Source organism: Streptopelia decaocto, assembly GCF_964273445.1.
Source record: "Streptopelia decaocto genome assembly, chromosome: 12".
NCBI classification, from domain to species: Eukaryota; Metazoa; Chordata; class Aves; order Columbiformes; family Columbidae; genus Streptopelia; species Streptopelia decaocto.
This window is the reverse complement of record NC_138667.1, coordinates 9,524,150-9,542,519: the sequence shown is the minus strand read 5'-3', so window position 1 is coordinate 9,542,519 and position 18,370 is coordinate 9,524,150. Positions and strand designations below refer to the sequence as shown.

The window sequence follows — 18,370 nt, the reverse complement described above, 5'->3', positions numbered from 1 at the left end:
AGGCATAAGACATTACATTTACTAACTGAAAGTACCACACAGGAGGCACAACAGCCAGGCTGGACTCAAAATCAGGTATTTACTATTTGAGAGAGTCCAGTCTTCCAACGTCAATCAGAAAGGCATGTTAAGAATTGTCAGAAAAGGGGTTGAGATCAAAACAGAAATTGTCTTTATGCTGCTCAATGCGTGTTTTGTTCCTGTCACTTGTGTATCTGTCTGCCCAGTTCAAAGACTTAACAAAAAAAAGACAAAAAAAAAAAGACTGAGGAGTGTAAAAATGAGAATCTTGCATGAGAGGGGTACTAAACAGAGCTGGGCTCTTGGCTCTGGGAAAGAAGTAAGTGAGGGAAAACCAGGTAATAGAGGTATAAGAACATGGTGAATGCTATGGAGAAGGAAGGGGATATGAAGCAATTGTTCATTGCATGCCAAAATACAGACATTTCAGACAACTCCTACAGAGATAATACAGAAATTGGGGGTGTCTCCTGAAAAGATGAGGCAGTGTGCCGCCAGTGAAGCAAATGGAGATGTTTTCCAATGGAGTAAGGCTGCATGAGATACATTCTTTATACCTGGATTTACATCTTGGAGAATTTATAGCATACCTCCCCCCAAATCCCTGTTTTTCTCCCCCATCCCCTGTTGCCTGGCTGAAGGGGTGATGCTGCTTTTCCTGCTCCCCCCAGCGTAAAGAGAAGCCTGGGATGAGCCCAGTTACCTGACGGCCGGTAAAATCAGTCCCCCGAGAAACACCCGCGTTGCCTCCACCGTCACCCTCCCGCCTGGCCGAGACACCCCCCCCCACACGCTGGGTGTCTCCCCACTGCCGGCCCCTGCGCGGCGCCTTTAAGCCCCGGTGCGTGATGTCACTGTGCTGGGAGACCGGGACGGCGGGGCTGCCACGGGAAGCGCGGTCGGTGGGACCCCCTGCCCGGCGGGTACCCCTTGCCCGGTGGGGATCCCCTGCTCGGCGGGACCCCTTGCCCGGCGGGACCGCTTGCCCGGTGGGGACCCTCTGTCCAGCTGGAGCTCCTGCCCGGTGGGACACCCTGCCCGGCGGGACCCTCTGCCCGGCTGGGACCTCCCTCCCGGCAGAACGGGCTCGGCGGCGCAGCATGAGCAGCGTCCAGCTGCAGGACTTCGTGGCGGGCTGGGTGGGCGGTAAGTGGTGCCGTGGGCTCCGGGAGTCGGGGCGGGGGCCAGGAGCGTATGTCGGAATAACATCCTCCGTGTCACCTACGGTCTGTGCCTCCGACCGGTGTGCTCATAGCAGCGGATGCGCGTTTTGCTTTGCTTTGGCCCAGAAGTGCAGTTTAATCCTGTTTCCACGGGCGGGATACTTAAAATGTGTCAATACGTGGGGTGTTGCTGTGCGCCTCGGGAGACGAGGGTCTCTGCCCGAGCCACCCCGCACGCCCCCGGCCCCGCCGGCTCTCCCGTCCTTTCTTTCAAGGCTGGAAGCACCGCCGGGCCCGGAGGGGCACAGCCGGGGCTCACAGCAGCCAACCCGGGATCCCCCATCGCACACACCCCCAGGGAAGCACCATCTGGCTTTGACCCCGCGGCCCCGACACGACAAACCGGCTGATGGCCAGGGAGGAATATTGATCCGATCTGCTGAAAATGCTGATTGCAAACATCGGGAAAACAGATGCAAGAAAGAAAACTTGAGGATCTGAAAAGGTGTCACTCACGTAGTATGTGTTACAGAACTGAAAGTTCCCACTGTGTCTAACAGCTGAAAAGGTGCACGGCTAAGCTGCCTGCTCCGGTGATGCACTGCAGCAGCAGCTGGGCAGAGGGGAAACTGAGGCACTGACCACTGCAAACCAGAGCTGTGCCCAGGCTACAGCTCACACCAGGCTTAGGAAGGGGCTGTGAGATGGCTCACAGATCCCGACTGGCCAGATGAGTGTCATAGGTTAGCTGACTCCAAAACAGTGCAGAACTTCCATCAAAAGGTTGTGCAAGCAGCTGGTTTTGGGCTCTTTGCAGCCTGTGGAGATTGTGCAGCATGCAGTCCCTCTCTCTGTCCCACTGACCTTGTGCTATGGCCGCACACCCCTGGGTTGGGACAAGATGTGTAGGGGGTGACCAGCCACCAGTGCTCAGTGTTGGTGGTAGCAGGCCAGTTTTCACACATAGTGCTGGGCCACAGGTGGTCTCAGGTTAAGGTCTAGGAGGAAAGGGGACATTTTGTAATACATTTTTGAGTAAAGTCATAATGCGTTGACCAAGGAAATGATGCTCTTTTCAGTCTTGTAAAGTTGATGGAGTTCATACTGGGCATTGCTCTGGCCCAGTATGGCTGTTCCTGTAGAAATCTCTCCTCCTCCCTTATAAACCCATCACTTCCCGTCCTGTCGCAAATACATCTTCAGTGTTTTGCATAATACTTTGCTTTCATTCCCAGGAGCTGCCAGTGTGATTGTGGGCCACCCCCTGGACACGATCAAGGTAAACCACTTTGAACCATGCTCTCACCAACAGGGAGGTGGCCTCTCTAGATGACCCTTCAAAAGGCCTTCACTTTCCTCACCACCCCAAGGGAGAATTTAGCCTAAGTAGAAATGTTTTCATAGGCTTTAGCCTTTCTTCCTCTCCAATGCCCATTTCGAATGAGAAACTAGAAGAACTGGCTGATATGTGTGAGCTCCTCCAGTGAGGTTTAATGCTGAAAATGAAACTGGCCTTACTTAATGTGTGGTTTACCAAACAGTTCTGCAATGTTTTACTGAACTGTACCACAGACAAATATTCAAAGGGCAATAGGGAAACTTATTTGCTTTGCTGCAGGCACACTTGACGTGTTTTCCTCGTGTTGTCAGGGCTGGAAGAACAGAGTGCTGAAATCATTATCCCAGGCCTATGGGGTGCAATATTTGCTATTACTGCAAGACAACTTTCTTCAGAGAGAAGGATTTATAGATGTAAGAAGACACTTGCTAGCATAACGCAGACGAACTCATGCGCACACCAGTACAGCCTGACCCAACTGAGTTGACCATTCCTACTGATGCAGAGATACAGAGGAAGACCCTGTCCTTCTTCCTTTCTGCTTTTGCAGCGTGATAGGCATCTCAGGCCATCTTTCACCATTTCAACTGTTCTGCCCACGTGCTCTGATCTGGTTTGAGCCTCATTGCTGGCACCAGGCTGGGCTGTCAGATGCAGCAGACCCAAAGCCAGTGGCCCTGTTTGCACCTTAGACACCCTTGGAGTGTGATGGGGAGGAGGCAGGGTCCAGCACAACCCACACCACATCCTTTCCCCAGCCATCACAGCCATCCCCTTGCACAAAGCTGGCTCTCCTGGGGTCACCTGCACACCCTCTCCTTTCTGACCTGCTGATATCAGCCCCAGGAGCATCGCAGTGTGAGGAGGGGTGCAGACCCCCCAGAGATGGGCAGGGCCAGGGCACAGGGAGCATAGGCAAGGCTTTGCCTGGGTTGCTAAGGCAATCCCCGTCTCAGGCTGGATTTCAGGGCCAGGTTTGGAGGATTTCGGCAACAACTAAGAGAGGATCCTGTTGGGAAGCATCCAGTTTCTGGATGCCAAGAAAGAGCAAGCCCATCCTTCAGTGCTTATAAAGACAACTGTCAGACTGACCCTTGCTTGCCCTTGGCTTTGGATATTGCCTGGGAATACCAAGTAGGCAAACTTGTTATCTTTCCAAATTTAGGGGGAGTGGAAAGGGGAGTTTTTACATAGCACTAAGCCAGCAAAGGGGCAGCTGAGCGGCATTCGCAGCATCCCGGCAATGGGGGGGTCCTTCCCTGCCCAGAGCAGGGGACAGGACTGAACGAAACCTGGATGGGGTATGTGGTATCTGCACCACAGTTCCCATCAAGCAGATCTCCTCCTTCAGCTGGCCCCTTCCCAGCATTGCAGCTTCCATCAAACTCAAGCAGCTATTTTTCCACAGCCCTGCAAAACTCTTTAGAGTTTTACATTTACTCACTTTTCACCATCCACATTGCATTTATTTCCCCAGAACTTTCTTCAGTTTCTGGGTGCCACTGAAGGGCCCTGTCTAATTAAAATGTAACAAAAAGAGGAAGTTTCCTGAGGAGTATCCATACCAGGATCAGCTGACTTTGACAGAGATGCCAGCAGGGGTTTCAGCTCCATGTGTTAACAGCTTAGCTAAGGGGCATATGCATGAGGAGCAGCTTGTGAGGACAGGCGGTTGCCCTGAGTTATTAAAAAAATATATTAACTTGTACCTCTGAATACCTGGTTACTGTGTAAAAGAATAAAAAACAAGCCCATGGAGGCAAAACGGAAATGTCTGGACTAAGTGTTCAGTTGAAGCCAGGAGGGATGCAATGCTGTGCACCCTGGTTACCCTGTCCCAGGCTCCCTGAGGTGCAGCCGGTTCCCCTGACCCCGTTACCCCCAGCATGAATCACGGCACACACAGGTCTGCACCCTGGCCTGGGCCTGCCCGCGTTGCACAATGTTTGCTGCATGAGCCACAGCCACATCTTCAAGTACCAGCTTGTTTATACGGGCTCAGTAAATATTCTGCTTTTGCTGCTGCCTTCTCTGTGGCCAGGTGTGGAGCGGTGCTGGGTGCTTGGTGCTCCGTATGGGCAGACGGCTGCACGGAGCATCCCTGGGGTGAGAGGTGAGCCTGAGGTTTGGTCCTTCCCACTCCCCAGCCAGGGTCCCGTGGCAGCTCCCACCGGCAAGGCTCTGGCAGGGCCCTGGGCAGGACTTTGGGCCAAATGATTGTATCATTAAACCTGCCATTTGCTGTACAAAAGCTCTCCCCAGGCACGAACTTGGGAGGACACTCCTTTGTGCTTTAAATTCCCAAATGAAGTTCGTGTTTCACTCTGGTGTAAGTCAGGGCTGAGCCACTGGAGGGGACTGGGCACTGTCCATCCAGGCTTCATTTTGCCATTCCTGCTAGCAGCAACTTCAATGGAAATGATTAGAAATATTGTCCCCATTCCCTAAAAATATCCTCAATAGAGCACATGTGAGTATCTTCCAATAAAAACTGAGCTCTGGCTTCAGCCAAAATTAATTGCTGAAGCCCCAGGTCCTGTGAATCAAACAAGGTTTCCATTTCCTCACACATCTCTAAGCCCAAACAATGGATCACTCGTTAGGATTCTTTTATTGTAAACTTGTGAGCAGCTTGAATGAAAGATGATCTAAATATGCCTGTGTATATGTTTATGTATGTGTGTGTGAAAACGAGAAAGTATTTTGAAGCATACAAGCTTTGTCATGGTTTACGTGCCATTTCTGCCAGCTGTCATCGGCATCTTTTTGAAGGGGTATAACCATTGCTTTCCAGAAACAAAAATATCATTTTGGAAATGATGTAAAAATGTATCTTTGAGTGAAGCATGGAGAATTTCTGAGATGGAGCTGAATTATTTTTGGCTTCATTTAGTATTTCTATGTCTTAAAATCTACCTTGGACAGGAAGGGCCCTGCAAGCATCCCAGGAGAGCTCTCCTCTCCATCCTTCAGCAATACATTCAAATGGAGGAGATCACATTGCTCTCCAATTGCCTCATAAATCAGGACCTTGCAATAACAGCACTGTACACCAGCAGTCTGCCCCAAGCACTGTGCTGGGTCAGGGTAGCTGGTCTGGACTCCAGAGCAATTTGACAGTCAGTTCCAATTGACAGACAATTCCAGATGTTGCAGAAACTTCAGACCTCTGAGGTCCCATTTAGCCCTGCTTCTGGCAATGTTCAAGGGGGATGGATGCATATATCTCTTATTTTTTTGCTGTGTTTTCTTAACAACTAAGGAAGGATTCTCTCTCAAAGCAAAGTACTTATTGTTTATGTAGCATGAGATTCCACTGGACTAGAAGCATGGGATTTTAATCCCATTTCATGAATTCCTTTTGCAGACTCGTTTGCAAGCTGGGCAAGGATATGGAAATACACTCAACTGTGTTCTCACTGTGTACCGAAATGAGTCTGTAAGTAGTTTATCTTACTTAAAATGTGCTACTAGAAAATGCAAATAAATAAATAAATACATAAAGCAATTATATAAAATCGCAGTTGACTCCAGCAGTTATACGGTGCAACCGAACCAGCAAATCCATACAGCCTCCCCTTGCTTAACTCCAAAGTAACTCTCTTGGTTACTCCTATAGGGAAAAGACAGATCCCTGGAGTGACAAATGACACTGCCCATGTCTCTGCATGAATCAGGGTGTTACATCCACAGTTACCGTTTTGCTTGTACCTGCTGGCAAAGCTGTACTGGAGGTATTTTGTTGACTTTGGTGGTGCCAGGACAGAACGTGGCCATAAGAGGGACTTGACATTGGTTTCTGTGCTTTATCCTGTATTCTGCACAATTTTTACAATTCTTTAGCAGTATGAATAAATTTTCGTTTGCTCAGTATGTGCAAGTGGTTGGTTCCAGGAGACATCTGGTCCTTGGATTTGTGTTTCTGGCCTGATGGACAAGTTGGGGTTTATTCTGCTCCATCCTATTTGCTCTCTTAACTCCTGCTCCCTTCCTTGAGTAGGTGGCTGGCTTCTTCAAAGGCATGTCCTTCCCACTGGCCAGCATCGCTGTCTACAGCTCCGTGGTGTTCGGTGTCTTCAGCAACACACAACGGTTCCTCAGCCAGCTCCGCCATGGAGACCCATCCCATACACCAGAGCTTGCTGATGTGACTCTGGCCAGCATGGTGGCAGGGTTTGTCTCCGTGGGCATTGGCACTCCTGTGGACCTGGTAAAGATACGGCTACAGATGCAAACGCAGCCTTACATTGAAGGTAGGAAGCAAGAGTTTCTTTTTGCTTTCTCTGCAAGTCCTTGGTGTTTGCCAAGAGCTTTAGGACAACTTTGCTTCAAGGCCTGGCTCTCTGATGCCTTGTGCCACTGTGATTGAGCTAAAAATGTTTCCTTCTGCCTCAGGATGGATCCCATCCTCCTCAGCTCAAGAGCAGGGGGTTTATCAATGACATTGAATTGATCTCTGCTGGCATTTCCAGCTGATCGGGACCTATAATGAACACAGGGGCAGGTCTGCTCAGGGCCAGGAGCCATTGGAGCCACCTTCCCCACGTGGCCGTGGGGCAGAAACAGTGAGTCCCCAGGCTGTGGGATCTCCTGCCAGCAGTAGCACCAGCTCCCCATTGCCTGTTGCATACTCTCAGTCCCATGTATATTTGCCCCTAAACCCCTCTATGTTACTCCACTCTCCTCTGTTCAAAAACTAAAATTTCACATGTACATTTGAAAACCACTGGCTTATTTGGTGTAGAGTTACAGGTAAGCCAGGTGCAGGCAGGATGGATGACCTGGTGGAAGATGTCCCTGCTCATCACAGGGGGGTTGGACTAGATGAGTTTTGAATGTCCCTTCCAACCCAAACTATTCTATGATTCCATGATTCTGTGGGTCAGGAGGGGACGCATGGGCAGCTGTAACCTCTTCAGAAGCTGGAGGCAGAAGGAGCTGCTTCTGCTCGTGACAGCAGCTGAATTCCACTGCAGGCTGCAAACCCCGCCAGAGCACATGCACAGCCGAAGGGAGAGACGGCACAGCTTCAGAGCTGAACACCTTGAATTTCAGCAGTTTCATTAACACCTTCCTCACAATTATCATTGTAGTGTTTAACTGTAAAATATTGACTTGTTTTGTATTGCTTCAATGAAATAATATTATGTCAATTTTTAAAAGTCTCCATGCAGCTTAGCCCTTTCCAAAACAAACTTGGTCTACACGGGAAGGGCCAGACTCTGAAGATGCCAAGGCTTTCCAAGATGCAACTTGGCACCAGATTCAGTTAAAATCCATGAAAACTGGGCACATAGCCTTAAATTCAATTGGAAATATCACAGGGCACACATTGGGAGGTATGCAATGCATCTAAGAAGAATCTGTCCCAAAGTGTCTAAATGTCTTTAAAAAATGGACCTAGGTCCTCTTTCTTAAAACATTTTTTTTTTTTCCCCACACCAGATGTTGATCCCAGCAAAAGAAAATGGATGGCAGTGATTTCTGTTGGATGGTGGTGGGCTTTTAAGAGGAGTTCTGTAGCAATATAGCTATTATAACAGTTATATCTTTATTTGCAGCAAACATTAAACTAAAGCCCACAGTTCCTGGATTTCCTGTGTACCGAGGCCCAATTCACTGCTTCAGGACAGTCCTACAGAAAGAGGGGATAGCAGGAATATACCGAGGTGCGGGAGCAATGCTTCTGAGGGATGTTCCTGGGTACTGCCTCTATTTCATCCCTTACACATTTTTCTGTGGATGGATTACCCCTGATGGATGCATTTCCCCTAATCCCTCCTCCATCTGGCTGGCAGGGGGTGTAGCAGGTAAGCACCATTTTATCCCACAATACTGGCAAAACAAGGACAGGAAAGTTCCTGAAGGAGCAACCACAGCCTCCTGGTCACAATGGGAGGACAAGGGGCTGAATGACCTTCCTTCCCCAGGGCCAGGTCCCCTGGCACCATAGCTGCACCTTATAATTTGACAAACTTTATGGAAGTCGTGTTAGCAGCTCTTCATCAAGCTCAGTGTCAGCGAGAAGGAAAACAGCCAGTGCCTCCCTCTCCCTGGCTGTCTCACGGCAGGCTGTGTATTCCCTTGCCAGGGATACCTCGCAGACAAGATGTCTCCAGAAGAGGACTTCAACCTGTTGGCTCCCTACCGGGAGGGTACGCACCCTACCCATACCCAGCACAAGCAGAATTAACTGTTATTGATCTTTTTTTCCTGGGTACACCTGCCAGTAAGACTGGCATGAGTGTCTCCTACCAAGCCTACAAGTGTAAAGTCACCCCTACACCCACTCCGCATTTCTTGGCCGTTTCTAAACTGCAGACCCCGAAATGTAGATCAATCCTTAGCTCAGGCAGTGATTACAAAACCACCTCTCCGTTTCTCCTGTAAATAACCAGACCCCTGGCCCAACTGGACAGCTTCTCTTGTTTGCCCCAACACTCATGTAGGTTCAAACTCTTGTCTGCCCAACCAGGACACGTATTGCGGTCACATGCTGACCTTTTCAGAGAGGCAGAACATCCCACCTGGCTGCACGATCAATGTAAATAGACAGTTTCTTTATAGGAATGATGATGTATCTCAGCTGCATGGAGCCTAATCCTGGCTGCATGAGATGGACCAGACTCTTATTTGCATTCTTAGGTCAAACTTTGCTTTTCAACACTGAGGACTCCAGTTTTTCTGAAACTGCCCCAAATGGCATCTCCCTCAGGCTCTTCCCATCGCATGTCCATGTTCCACCAGAAGCACGGCAGAAGACTCATTTGTACCTGGGGAAGCACCTCCTGGGCTGCCTGCATTTGATTACCAGTGTAACCCCCAAAATCTCAATCCTTCTTCCAGAAACAGGGAACTTTGCCCCCAGAAATACCATTCCTGTGCCTGAGCACGGCAAATACCTTGAAATGAAAACACAATGAATATGATGTGGTAGAGAAGAGGTGAATTTCTGAGTTCACTGACCTGCTGCCAAGGAAATACAGAGAATAAATGGTTCAAATACTTCTGCATTTTTCTAGGAGCCATTTCCTGGGGAACTGCAACTCCAATGGATGTTGTGAAAAGTCGTCTTCAGGCAGATGGAGTTTATTTAAACAAGTACAAAGGGACCTTTGACTGTATCTTGCAGAGCTACCAGAATGAGGGCTTAAAAGTAAGTGGTATTTGAAGTAAAATCTGGGTATTAGGCCTTTAATTTTCAACTGGGAAATAGAATGGCTGCTACAAACCTATCTGCAGGGTTGAGAGGCAGCTAAAGCCTGTCTGATAAATTAGAATAATGACAGTAGGTAATTATAGTGCAGACTCTTTCTAAATCATAATAGTGAGAGTGATAATGTGCGTTACAGCAATTAAGAATAAATGACTGGGGGTCACAGTCTGCTGGTGTAATTAACTTAAAAAGACACTTCATGTCAGTGCCTTTAATTGTGGATATGATTTGACTTCTTGTAAATCACAGGTAGAAAATCTTGCTTCTGTGATAGCTACTACAAAATGCAGAGGTCAAATATTTCCCATTGACACAGAAGTCAATGGGACCTGATTCCAGTGGGACCGTGCTGGCACCCAAAATGCATTTGGTCACTTTGGGCAATGCTCTGGTGGAACTGATGGTGCGCTTTGCACTGCCCACCCTCATTTTCCGCCAAGACAGAGCTGGTTGAAAATGCTCTTAAATCAAAATTGCTTCAGCTTCAACCATGAAGAAGGGCTGTGTGCCAAAAAAAAACTTATCTCCTTTTTCTGACTTTGTATACTAGTGTAATAAAATTAGTTTGTTCTACCTGCAAACTTTGCCTCCGTTAAATGTGAATGGCAGAGAATTGGGATTTGCAGCTTTATTGCACTGCCAATGCATGGTTATGAGAAGAGATATCTTCTGATATTGAAGTAAATCTGTAATTAAGCTGTCATCGCAACATCACATGGACTCTTAGCTCCAAAGTGTTAATTTTCACCTTCTGAGGGAAGAGTAATAAATTACAAAAAATAAGCTGCAAAATCACAAGTCAGTGTGACTTAAATATTTGTCAATATGCCACTATATTATGCCAGCTGTCTCAGGAGCCTGCAGCCTCCTTTGTGTTTTGCCATTATGTGAAGAATGTCACAGTCATATGAAGCGCAGGCACCTGGAGAGATGCTGAAGACCAAGTTCAGATGGTCAGACATAGCAGGGTAGCTGAAAAGGGAATTTCCATGTGTTTTTCCTCTGTCTCCATCCTCATCCTCACCCCCTACCCTCCTTGCCCTGCCTCACAATTAAAAACTAATTCAGGCACTTAGGGGTTTTTGTGTTAGAGGTCTGAGCTGCTTACAGTTTTTCTGCTCTCACGCCTGGCACCCAGACCAAAACTGGCAATAGGGCTGAGTAATCGTTGATGATAATACTAGATCTTTCTCTCTTGAGGAAAATCTTTTTATGTGTTGGGAGAGACACAACTGATAAACGGCAAACCCAGCTCTGGATGTTTTCATTTGGAGACGAAGGAACAGGATTTGCAGTGCTGAAAATAACTGCCTGTTGTACACACAAAAAAAATGCAATGTAGCCTTCTTCTTTCTCCATAGTCAGGTGTGTACATTCTGATGAGGAAAACTGATGCCTCTGGGCTTTTAATCACAAATCTTCATTATTATTTAATCTGGCGCTCTCATGTTATTTTATGGGTACTGCAAAAATGTGAATTGCCTCCCAGAAAATTATACGTTTCCTAGAAAAACAAAACACCCTAATAAATCAAGAAATATCTGAAATATCCTAATATTGCAATTTCTCATAGCAAACATCATCCTAAATGATGTGAAGATGTCTTGATTTTCTTGTACAAGTCAGTGACATGAACTGGATTTATTGGATACAAGATATGGTCGTGTTCAGCAGAGCTCAGTATTTCAGGGAAAATACTGGTTAGACACTTAAATCTATGGACTTCTGGTCTTGTAGCTGAGATCTTCCCTGCTTTCCCTCAGCAGCCATGGGAGCTTTGCCTTTGTAAACCCTGGAAGGGAACTTGCTTTGCTGATGCTACTTTTCATGTCTGTTCTGAACTTCTGGTGTTTAGATAAGTGACCACAGTGATTAGCCTGGGTGGTTAATGGAGTGGTTTGGTGAGAAACAGGCCGGCAGAGATACTCCCTGCAATCATCATTTTGTAAACGGGCTCAGTCCAGAGTGAGTGGTTTGTGCACGGCCTTGCATGTACCAGGCAGTGGAGTCTGGAGCAAGGTGAGGTTTGAAGGGGGACAAGCCAATGCCAGGAGCGACAACAGCCCCTTCTCCACTTTCCCAAAAGCACTTTACTGTTCAAGCACTTAACAACCACAGGGTCTTTCACACTTGCAAGTGCCAAAGTCTTTAAAAAAAACACGTATTGAGCAGAACGGGAACTCTGGCTGTATAAATTTATATTCATTATCTTAATGAAAGAAAACTCTGGGATATATATGAGCACCAAAGCTTGACCTTAGGAACCCACATGTGACAATATCAGCTTCTATCGAATACTTTTTCCAAAGCTGGTGGCAGGAGCTAGTTCTCAGCAATATACAGAATACATCTCATTTTCTGCTGATTGAAAAATAGTTTCTATGCCCAAAGGTGAAACCTGCAAAATAGCCCATGTGGCACAGTGCCCACATCAGCTGGGCTGGCTCCAGCCACACCGCTCCCTCTCCCCTTCCCAAACACCCACAGACCCAACCCCCAGAGTCAGAGTATTTGCTGCATGAAAGCAACAGCCTTCCTACTGCACCCAGGAGTTTGTATGATCCTTGCACACTTTTGTATGCAAAGGGAAGGAGGACCCATAGACAGGTTTTCTTGCTTTCTGCTCTACTCCAGTGGCATGAGGCCATTTTTTACTCTTTATCTCTTGTAGCTAATGCTGGCAAGCACAGAGGGGGGTCCATAGGGAGCGTGGAGCACAATGACACCAAACCAGTGACTTCTGCCATTGAGTTTCTATTCTCCAACACAGACTTCAGCAAAAACTGGCAGTGAGAGCACATCTCCTGAGCAAAGCAAGATTTGGTTCTTCAGAATCCCACTATAGCTTTAGTCAATGTTTTCTTCTTGAAACAGCCAGTATATTCCTATGCTCTAACCTTTCTCCATCCCCAACAGGTCTTTTTTAGGGGCATCACGGTCAATGCAGTGCGAGGATTCCCAGTGAGTTCAGCCATGTTTCTTGGCTATGAACTTTCCCTCACAGCAATGAAAAGAGACCAAACTGAGACCAATCCTTAACTTCCAGGTCAGCACATAAAGACCCTCTAGCTTTATTAAAATTAGACAATTAATCTTTGAATCAAATGGAGTTGCAATCGTACAGATCCTCTAAAAGTCAGATAACTTACATGGGTATCTACATCTGGATAATCAAACACTTTTCAAATTTGGGTCTGTGGGATGTGGAGCAGACAACAGATGAGCTAACAGATTTTGGTTTCATTCCAGATCTCCTGGAATTTCATTGGAATCCATCCTGATTGTTGTGATTGTTTTGATTAGTGTGAATCAGAAAAGAAAATCTGAAGGGAGAATATTCTCTAACATTTTTATAAGTTTTGAAATATCAATCTCACTAAACTCCTTCACAGTATCCTTTCCTCCCCTGATCCATCCCCAAAGACCTGAAATTAAGCCCTTTCAAAGTGCCTTGACTATCAGCTTGCAGTTTTATTATTTCCCTCATAAACTCAGGGTTGCATCAAGGAGCAGCAATAAAAATACCTGATTACAGAAACTCTTTTAGCAGTTACATACTCAGACTTATTCTTGGAAATCCTTTCTGTTTTCTGCAGTACTTCATAAACCTCCTTCTTTCTTATTTCAAAAGTGTAGTCAAGATGACCTGAAAGTCTCCTGCTTTCCTGAGCCAAATCAGCAGCGTGGTGTTGGGGCTGCTCTGATCGAAGTCTCCCGTTCTGCAACTACAGCATCTGCTTTCTCTTCTGCCATGGCCTTTGTCCCTGGAGGACTCCGAAAACTGCACCAGCTCAATGAAATCAAAAGACCCTTTTTTATAAAATCTTTTGCTCTTTTGTCTAAAAGCACCTTAATAATTCCTGCGTTGATGTTGGGTTTTTTCACTAATGTCATTTTTCCCACTGAGTGGACAGAACCACTTCCCTTACCCACATGAGTGAGACAGATATACCCAAACCCAGCCCAACTGACATCAACCAAGGGAGTGTCTTTTGTACAACACTGGGTACAACTTGTCTTTTTTGTGAACAAAGACAGGAGGAGGTTTGATGGGTGTGCTGGTGCTTTTCGTGTAGGAAGGTATGGATTCTCACCAAATCCCAGCTTGCTTTCAGGATCCATATGAATACTCATGTTTTGCAGCATAAAACTCTCCAGTTTCCACAATTCAGACAAGTTTATAACGAAAAGATGTGATGGGCTTCAACAACTTCAGTTTGTTATCTAAGGTATAAATTAAATTGGGAAAAGGGAGGATATTAATTTCAGAGACGAAGCTGCTCTTTTTCATCAGAAAACAATAAAACCAGTCTGTGTTTCACATTGATGGGTGACTATCAATTTACGTAACTCACCTTGTGTATAGCTCCAGGGACCTGTTAGAGGCATCTCGTTGGACCATCTGATTTCCCTGATGTGACAGTCTAGCTTTGCCAATTGCCAAATCCTGCAGACACCACTTTTCGGTCTTGAGATACTACCAGCAAAGGAAGTCTCCTTAAAGGATGCAGAGTTTATCCCAAACTATTCTCTAAAATACACAGGTCAGCTTCAGACCTCCAGTTCTTTGCTACAATCCTGCTGAGACAACTGGGGCAGACCCAGGTCTCTTTTTGCTCTACCTCAACCCTTCAATTATTCCAAGATCTTTTACATCATTATTATTGCTGTTAAATACCTCCATGCTTTATTTTCTAAGCATGGAATTTCTGATGCCAAAAACCAAGAAGAACTGGCTCTACTGGGACAAGAGGGCTCTGGTGGCACTGGCAGGAGATGCTGAGAGGTAACAGCCTTGCACGCAGAGGAACATGTGGCACGGGGGAACAGTCTGGGCCAACACTGTCCTCTGGTAAATGTATGGTTCCCCTCATCTTCCTCTGGAGAAGAATTCTGTGGAAAAAGCCCAGCAATGGCAGTTTTAGCAGGTGCCCTCATAAAGGTTTTTGAAGACAACCTGGAGTAGGGATCCAGCTTTCCTCCAAAAAAGCTGGAGAAGGAAACTCCTACGTCCTCTTCCCTGGATGAATGGAGGAACTGGTGACAAGACTCAAAGACCTCAGTAGAAAGTGCCTAAAAACTCGAGTCTGGAGCAGTATTCAGAAATGGGGTACCCAACCTTGGACTCCACTGGGGCCCAAACTAAAACCAGAAGTGTGGTTTCCCTCAAAACTGGCCTTAAAAAGTGGGAGAAACAGCTGGTGTTGTTTCATCTCAGGACTTGCAGGTGAGGAGGCTCACGGTGCCTCTGAGCTTGGCAAGAACACAGGGAACTGGTTTTGATAAACAATATAGATAAAACTGATGAGTCTTGACACAAGTATTTGTTTCTGCATTTAAGGATTCATCCTTTCCATGTTACCTGTTTTAATGCATATACATAAAATGTTCTCTAGATGTGTAATACCATATGTCTCCAGGGATAATACCTGGGAAGACTGTTTTTTCAGTGCAAATAAAGGGTGTCGCTCATCTGTCTGCATTATGTAAAATGAACCACTAATTAATTAAACCTATGACGTTTGCAACCAGCTGTGTGTCTGAATGATCCTGCCCTCATGGTGCCCAGGTTTGGTGTGGTCAGTGCCCCCCTGTGTCTAAAGCCCTGAGAACCACGTTGGAGTCACACTGATTTTTTTCAGATATTCTGCATCCAGTTAAACCAATGTTGAGATGGATGCCCAGGATTTACTTGGACAAAACTCTTCTATAACACACGCCCTCCAGGAGCTGTCAGGGAGAGCTGTGCGCTACCCGGTATTGAAAAGGAGCAGAGGGCAGAAAGCTTTTAACACAAAAATATGCAAAACAAGAGGGAAGTGAATAAAAGGCTTTGGCCACATGATGGCATCCTCGCCTGTGTCAGGCATGGCCATGTGCCACTTGCTGCACCGTTTTTGAGCTGCCAAGCAACCTCTTTCTGCCTTGCTCTATTCAACCCCGAGTCCAGGTTTGCTGCCAGACCACCATACCCTCCTTTCTCAACAGGCAGCCCCACGCCGGGCAGCGTGCAGGTGATTTTGGGTGACCTTGCCCTGCAAAAGGCTGCCCTAGCCTGGTAGCACGAGAGGCAAACCCTGGATGCACTGGTTCATGATTATATCACCCCATTAGCATTCACACACAAAACACGAGTGAGGCAAAGTAACACCAGGCTGGACCTCGAGGGTTTTGAGGGTGACAGCAACCCTGGCCACCACACAGGAGGCTGGGCTGACGCTGGGTCAGGTGTGGCAGGGTTGGGACAAGCAGCATTTGATGTACAGCACTTTGTGGTACTGTGGTATCCACTGCTGCGATGGATCACTGCAGATTCCTGCAAACAGAGCCTGATAAATAATTTCATCTTGCTTTTGATGTAGTTGTGTCACCAAGGAAAGAGGTCTGGTGGTGGGACTCAGTGATGCTGCATGGGGTCAGCCCCATGTCTCGAAAATGAGGGATGGCAATTACAGTTTACACACACAGAAACCTCAAAGGTCTGTGTCTTGTGAATGTTTTTCTTTACGATATATCAAATGCCTAATTTTTAGAGATAATACCAACATCATTATCCATTTATAGAAATTAGTATCTCTAAGGAATCTTTTTCGGGGACCTGCTGATGGCAGTGTAAAACAGCGCCTTGCCTGGCAGGCAAACAGCCATACATACAGCTGATGCAAATGTCTTGTATGGGGCACTGATTGCATATGTTGGTGGTTTTGCCCTGAATTACACAAAAGAAAAATCCCCTGTGTCAACGTAATCCAGGATACCTGCTCCTCTGTCAGTGCTATGGCCATGGTGACCTGGTGTCGGTGGCACGTTCCCCACACCACACACGCTGGAGCTTCATAGTTTGTTCACAGATGCTCACAAAGCCCCACATTTCTAAGACAAATGCAGTAAATCCTGACATTGGTAAAAAATCAGACCAGAGACCAGAATGATCAGGGATACCTACTTCTATGCTTTTCTTGCCTGGGATGTGAAAGCATACTCAGACCTGTCATGCCTTAAATGAGCCTGTAATTGCCAAATTTTCATGTCACTGGTGGTGTTCCAGCTCTTACAACACCCCACATTACTTAATGAGAGGCTGGCTGTGTAGCTGGTTTTCCCAGTTTATACACTATGTAGTGCTATGGAAGGAAAAAAAAGGTAACAGCAGCTTATTCCCCCAGTTTAAAATAAAAAATAAATAAATAAATAAGAACCAATTTCCCAATGAAAAGCTGTATTTCTGGAAAAGAGCCCTGACTCGGGGGAAGGTCTTTAGTGCTGTGAAAAGCTGTGTGATGCCCATGTGATGTGTGAGGTGGAGCAGGCTGGGGCTGATCTCAGGCCAGGGGACAAGGAAGGGGCCATCTCACCACCCTGTTTCTGTATCCCCACTGCTGCTGGGCACCTGTAATGTCCTTGAGTCCTTCTCCCACGCAGGGCGCAGCTGACATCCCATGCAGGAGCTCATCCTCTGTGGTTTTAGTGCCTACTGAAGTCCTGTCTGTGATGGCTCTGGGCCAGGCTGAGATCTTCTAACACCTCAGGAATTCCTGCCTGGTGTGTCCACACCTCAAGGGAAAGCAAGATCACAGTCCCCACCTCAGATTCTCTTTTTCTCTTGTGCTCTGAGACAGAAGAGTAGGTGACATCTTTGCAGGCATTAAGATATATGTCCTTGATTTATTTGAAGTTCGTTCTTATGTTGTACAGGTTGTTACAGTAGAGATTTCTCTCCTAGAGATGGCATTCACGTAAGCCAAGAAGGTTCTCTTGCATTTGCGAAGAAAAAGGCAGAGTCATAAAAAATGGTGAGATTCAAGGAGACGAGCGGGAAGAAGTACAAGTTGCTAAATCGGATATAAAAGGCCCAAGAACAGCTTCCCTTCTCTAAAGCCTTCTTCTTCCTATATATGCTCCCACAGTGATGCACAGACTGATCACTGCCAACTTAGAGTAGTATGTAAAGTATCATTCCAGAGATAGGTTCCAAAAGGAATTAAGCCACTTAGTGAGGGGAAATTTAATCATTTACACCAATTTTCAAAGCAGTTTTCACAAACTGTAGATCCTGTGACAGCTCCAGAATCAGACACCAGTGGAACAACCAACCTGTTAAGAGCCATACGTGCAGCAGAAGGAGAGTATCTTTTTAAGAGGGTCTCAGAGGTCCCATATGAGGTTTCACTGTGGGATACAAAATGCTGATACATCAAGAAATACTTTCTTAGTACAGGTGAAATACCAAGGCTACTGGACTGCAGATCACCAAATTTCTGCAAAGAATGCGAAAATCCTGATGAGTGATGGAGAAAGTAATGGATTGGATCACAAAGAGAAAGATTTGGAGGAATGACAAACTTGCAACTTGGGACGCACGGGCTGAGATTGCCCCATCGCCAACACCAGGTCCTTCAAGACTGGCACCTACATAGCTCATCTTCATGGATGGGACTGGCTCACCGTCTAGTCCGTTGTTTCAAAACATTTAGCACCAAGGTAGCCTACTTGACAGGTAGTACAGAAAATCCTGCCAACTCTTAGGGAGGAGGGCCAGGCTATTCTTACTCATACAGCTAGGTATGAACCAATATCGGTGCTTATTTCATTATTAAATTGTGATTGCTGTGTTTCAGTCAAGCAGTCTGC

At 46.6% G+C, this 18,370-nt stretch overlaps 1 protein-coding gene across 1 annotated transcript; it reads left to right on the top strand.

Moving 5' to 3' along the window:
* Positions 1-1,121: 1,121 nt before the first annotated feature.
* SLC25A48 (solute carrier family 25 member 48) lies at positions 1,122-12,779 on the top strand (the record flags this gene model as incomplete). The annotated part of the gene is made up of 7 exons (XM_082063530.1): positions 1,122-1,167; positions 2,420-2,463; positions 5,891-5,962; positions 6,524-6,776; positions 8,085-8,333; positions 9,546-9,679; positions 12,656-12,779. 7 exons carry the CDS (start codon positions 1,122-1,124, stop codon positions 12,776-12,778), a joined length of 921 nt encoding a protein of 306 aa, XP_081919656.1. The 3' UTR covers position 12,779.
* Positions 12,780-18,370: the final 5,591 nt, after the last annotated feature.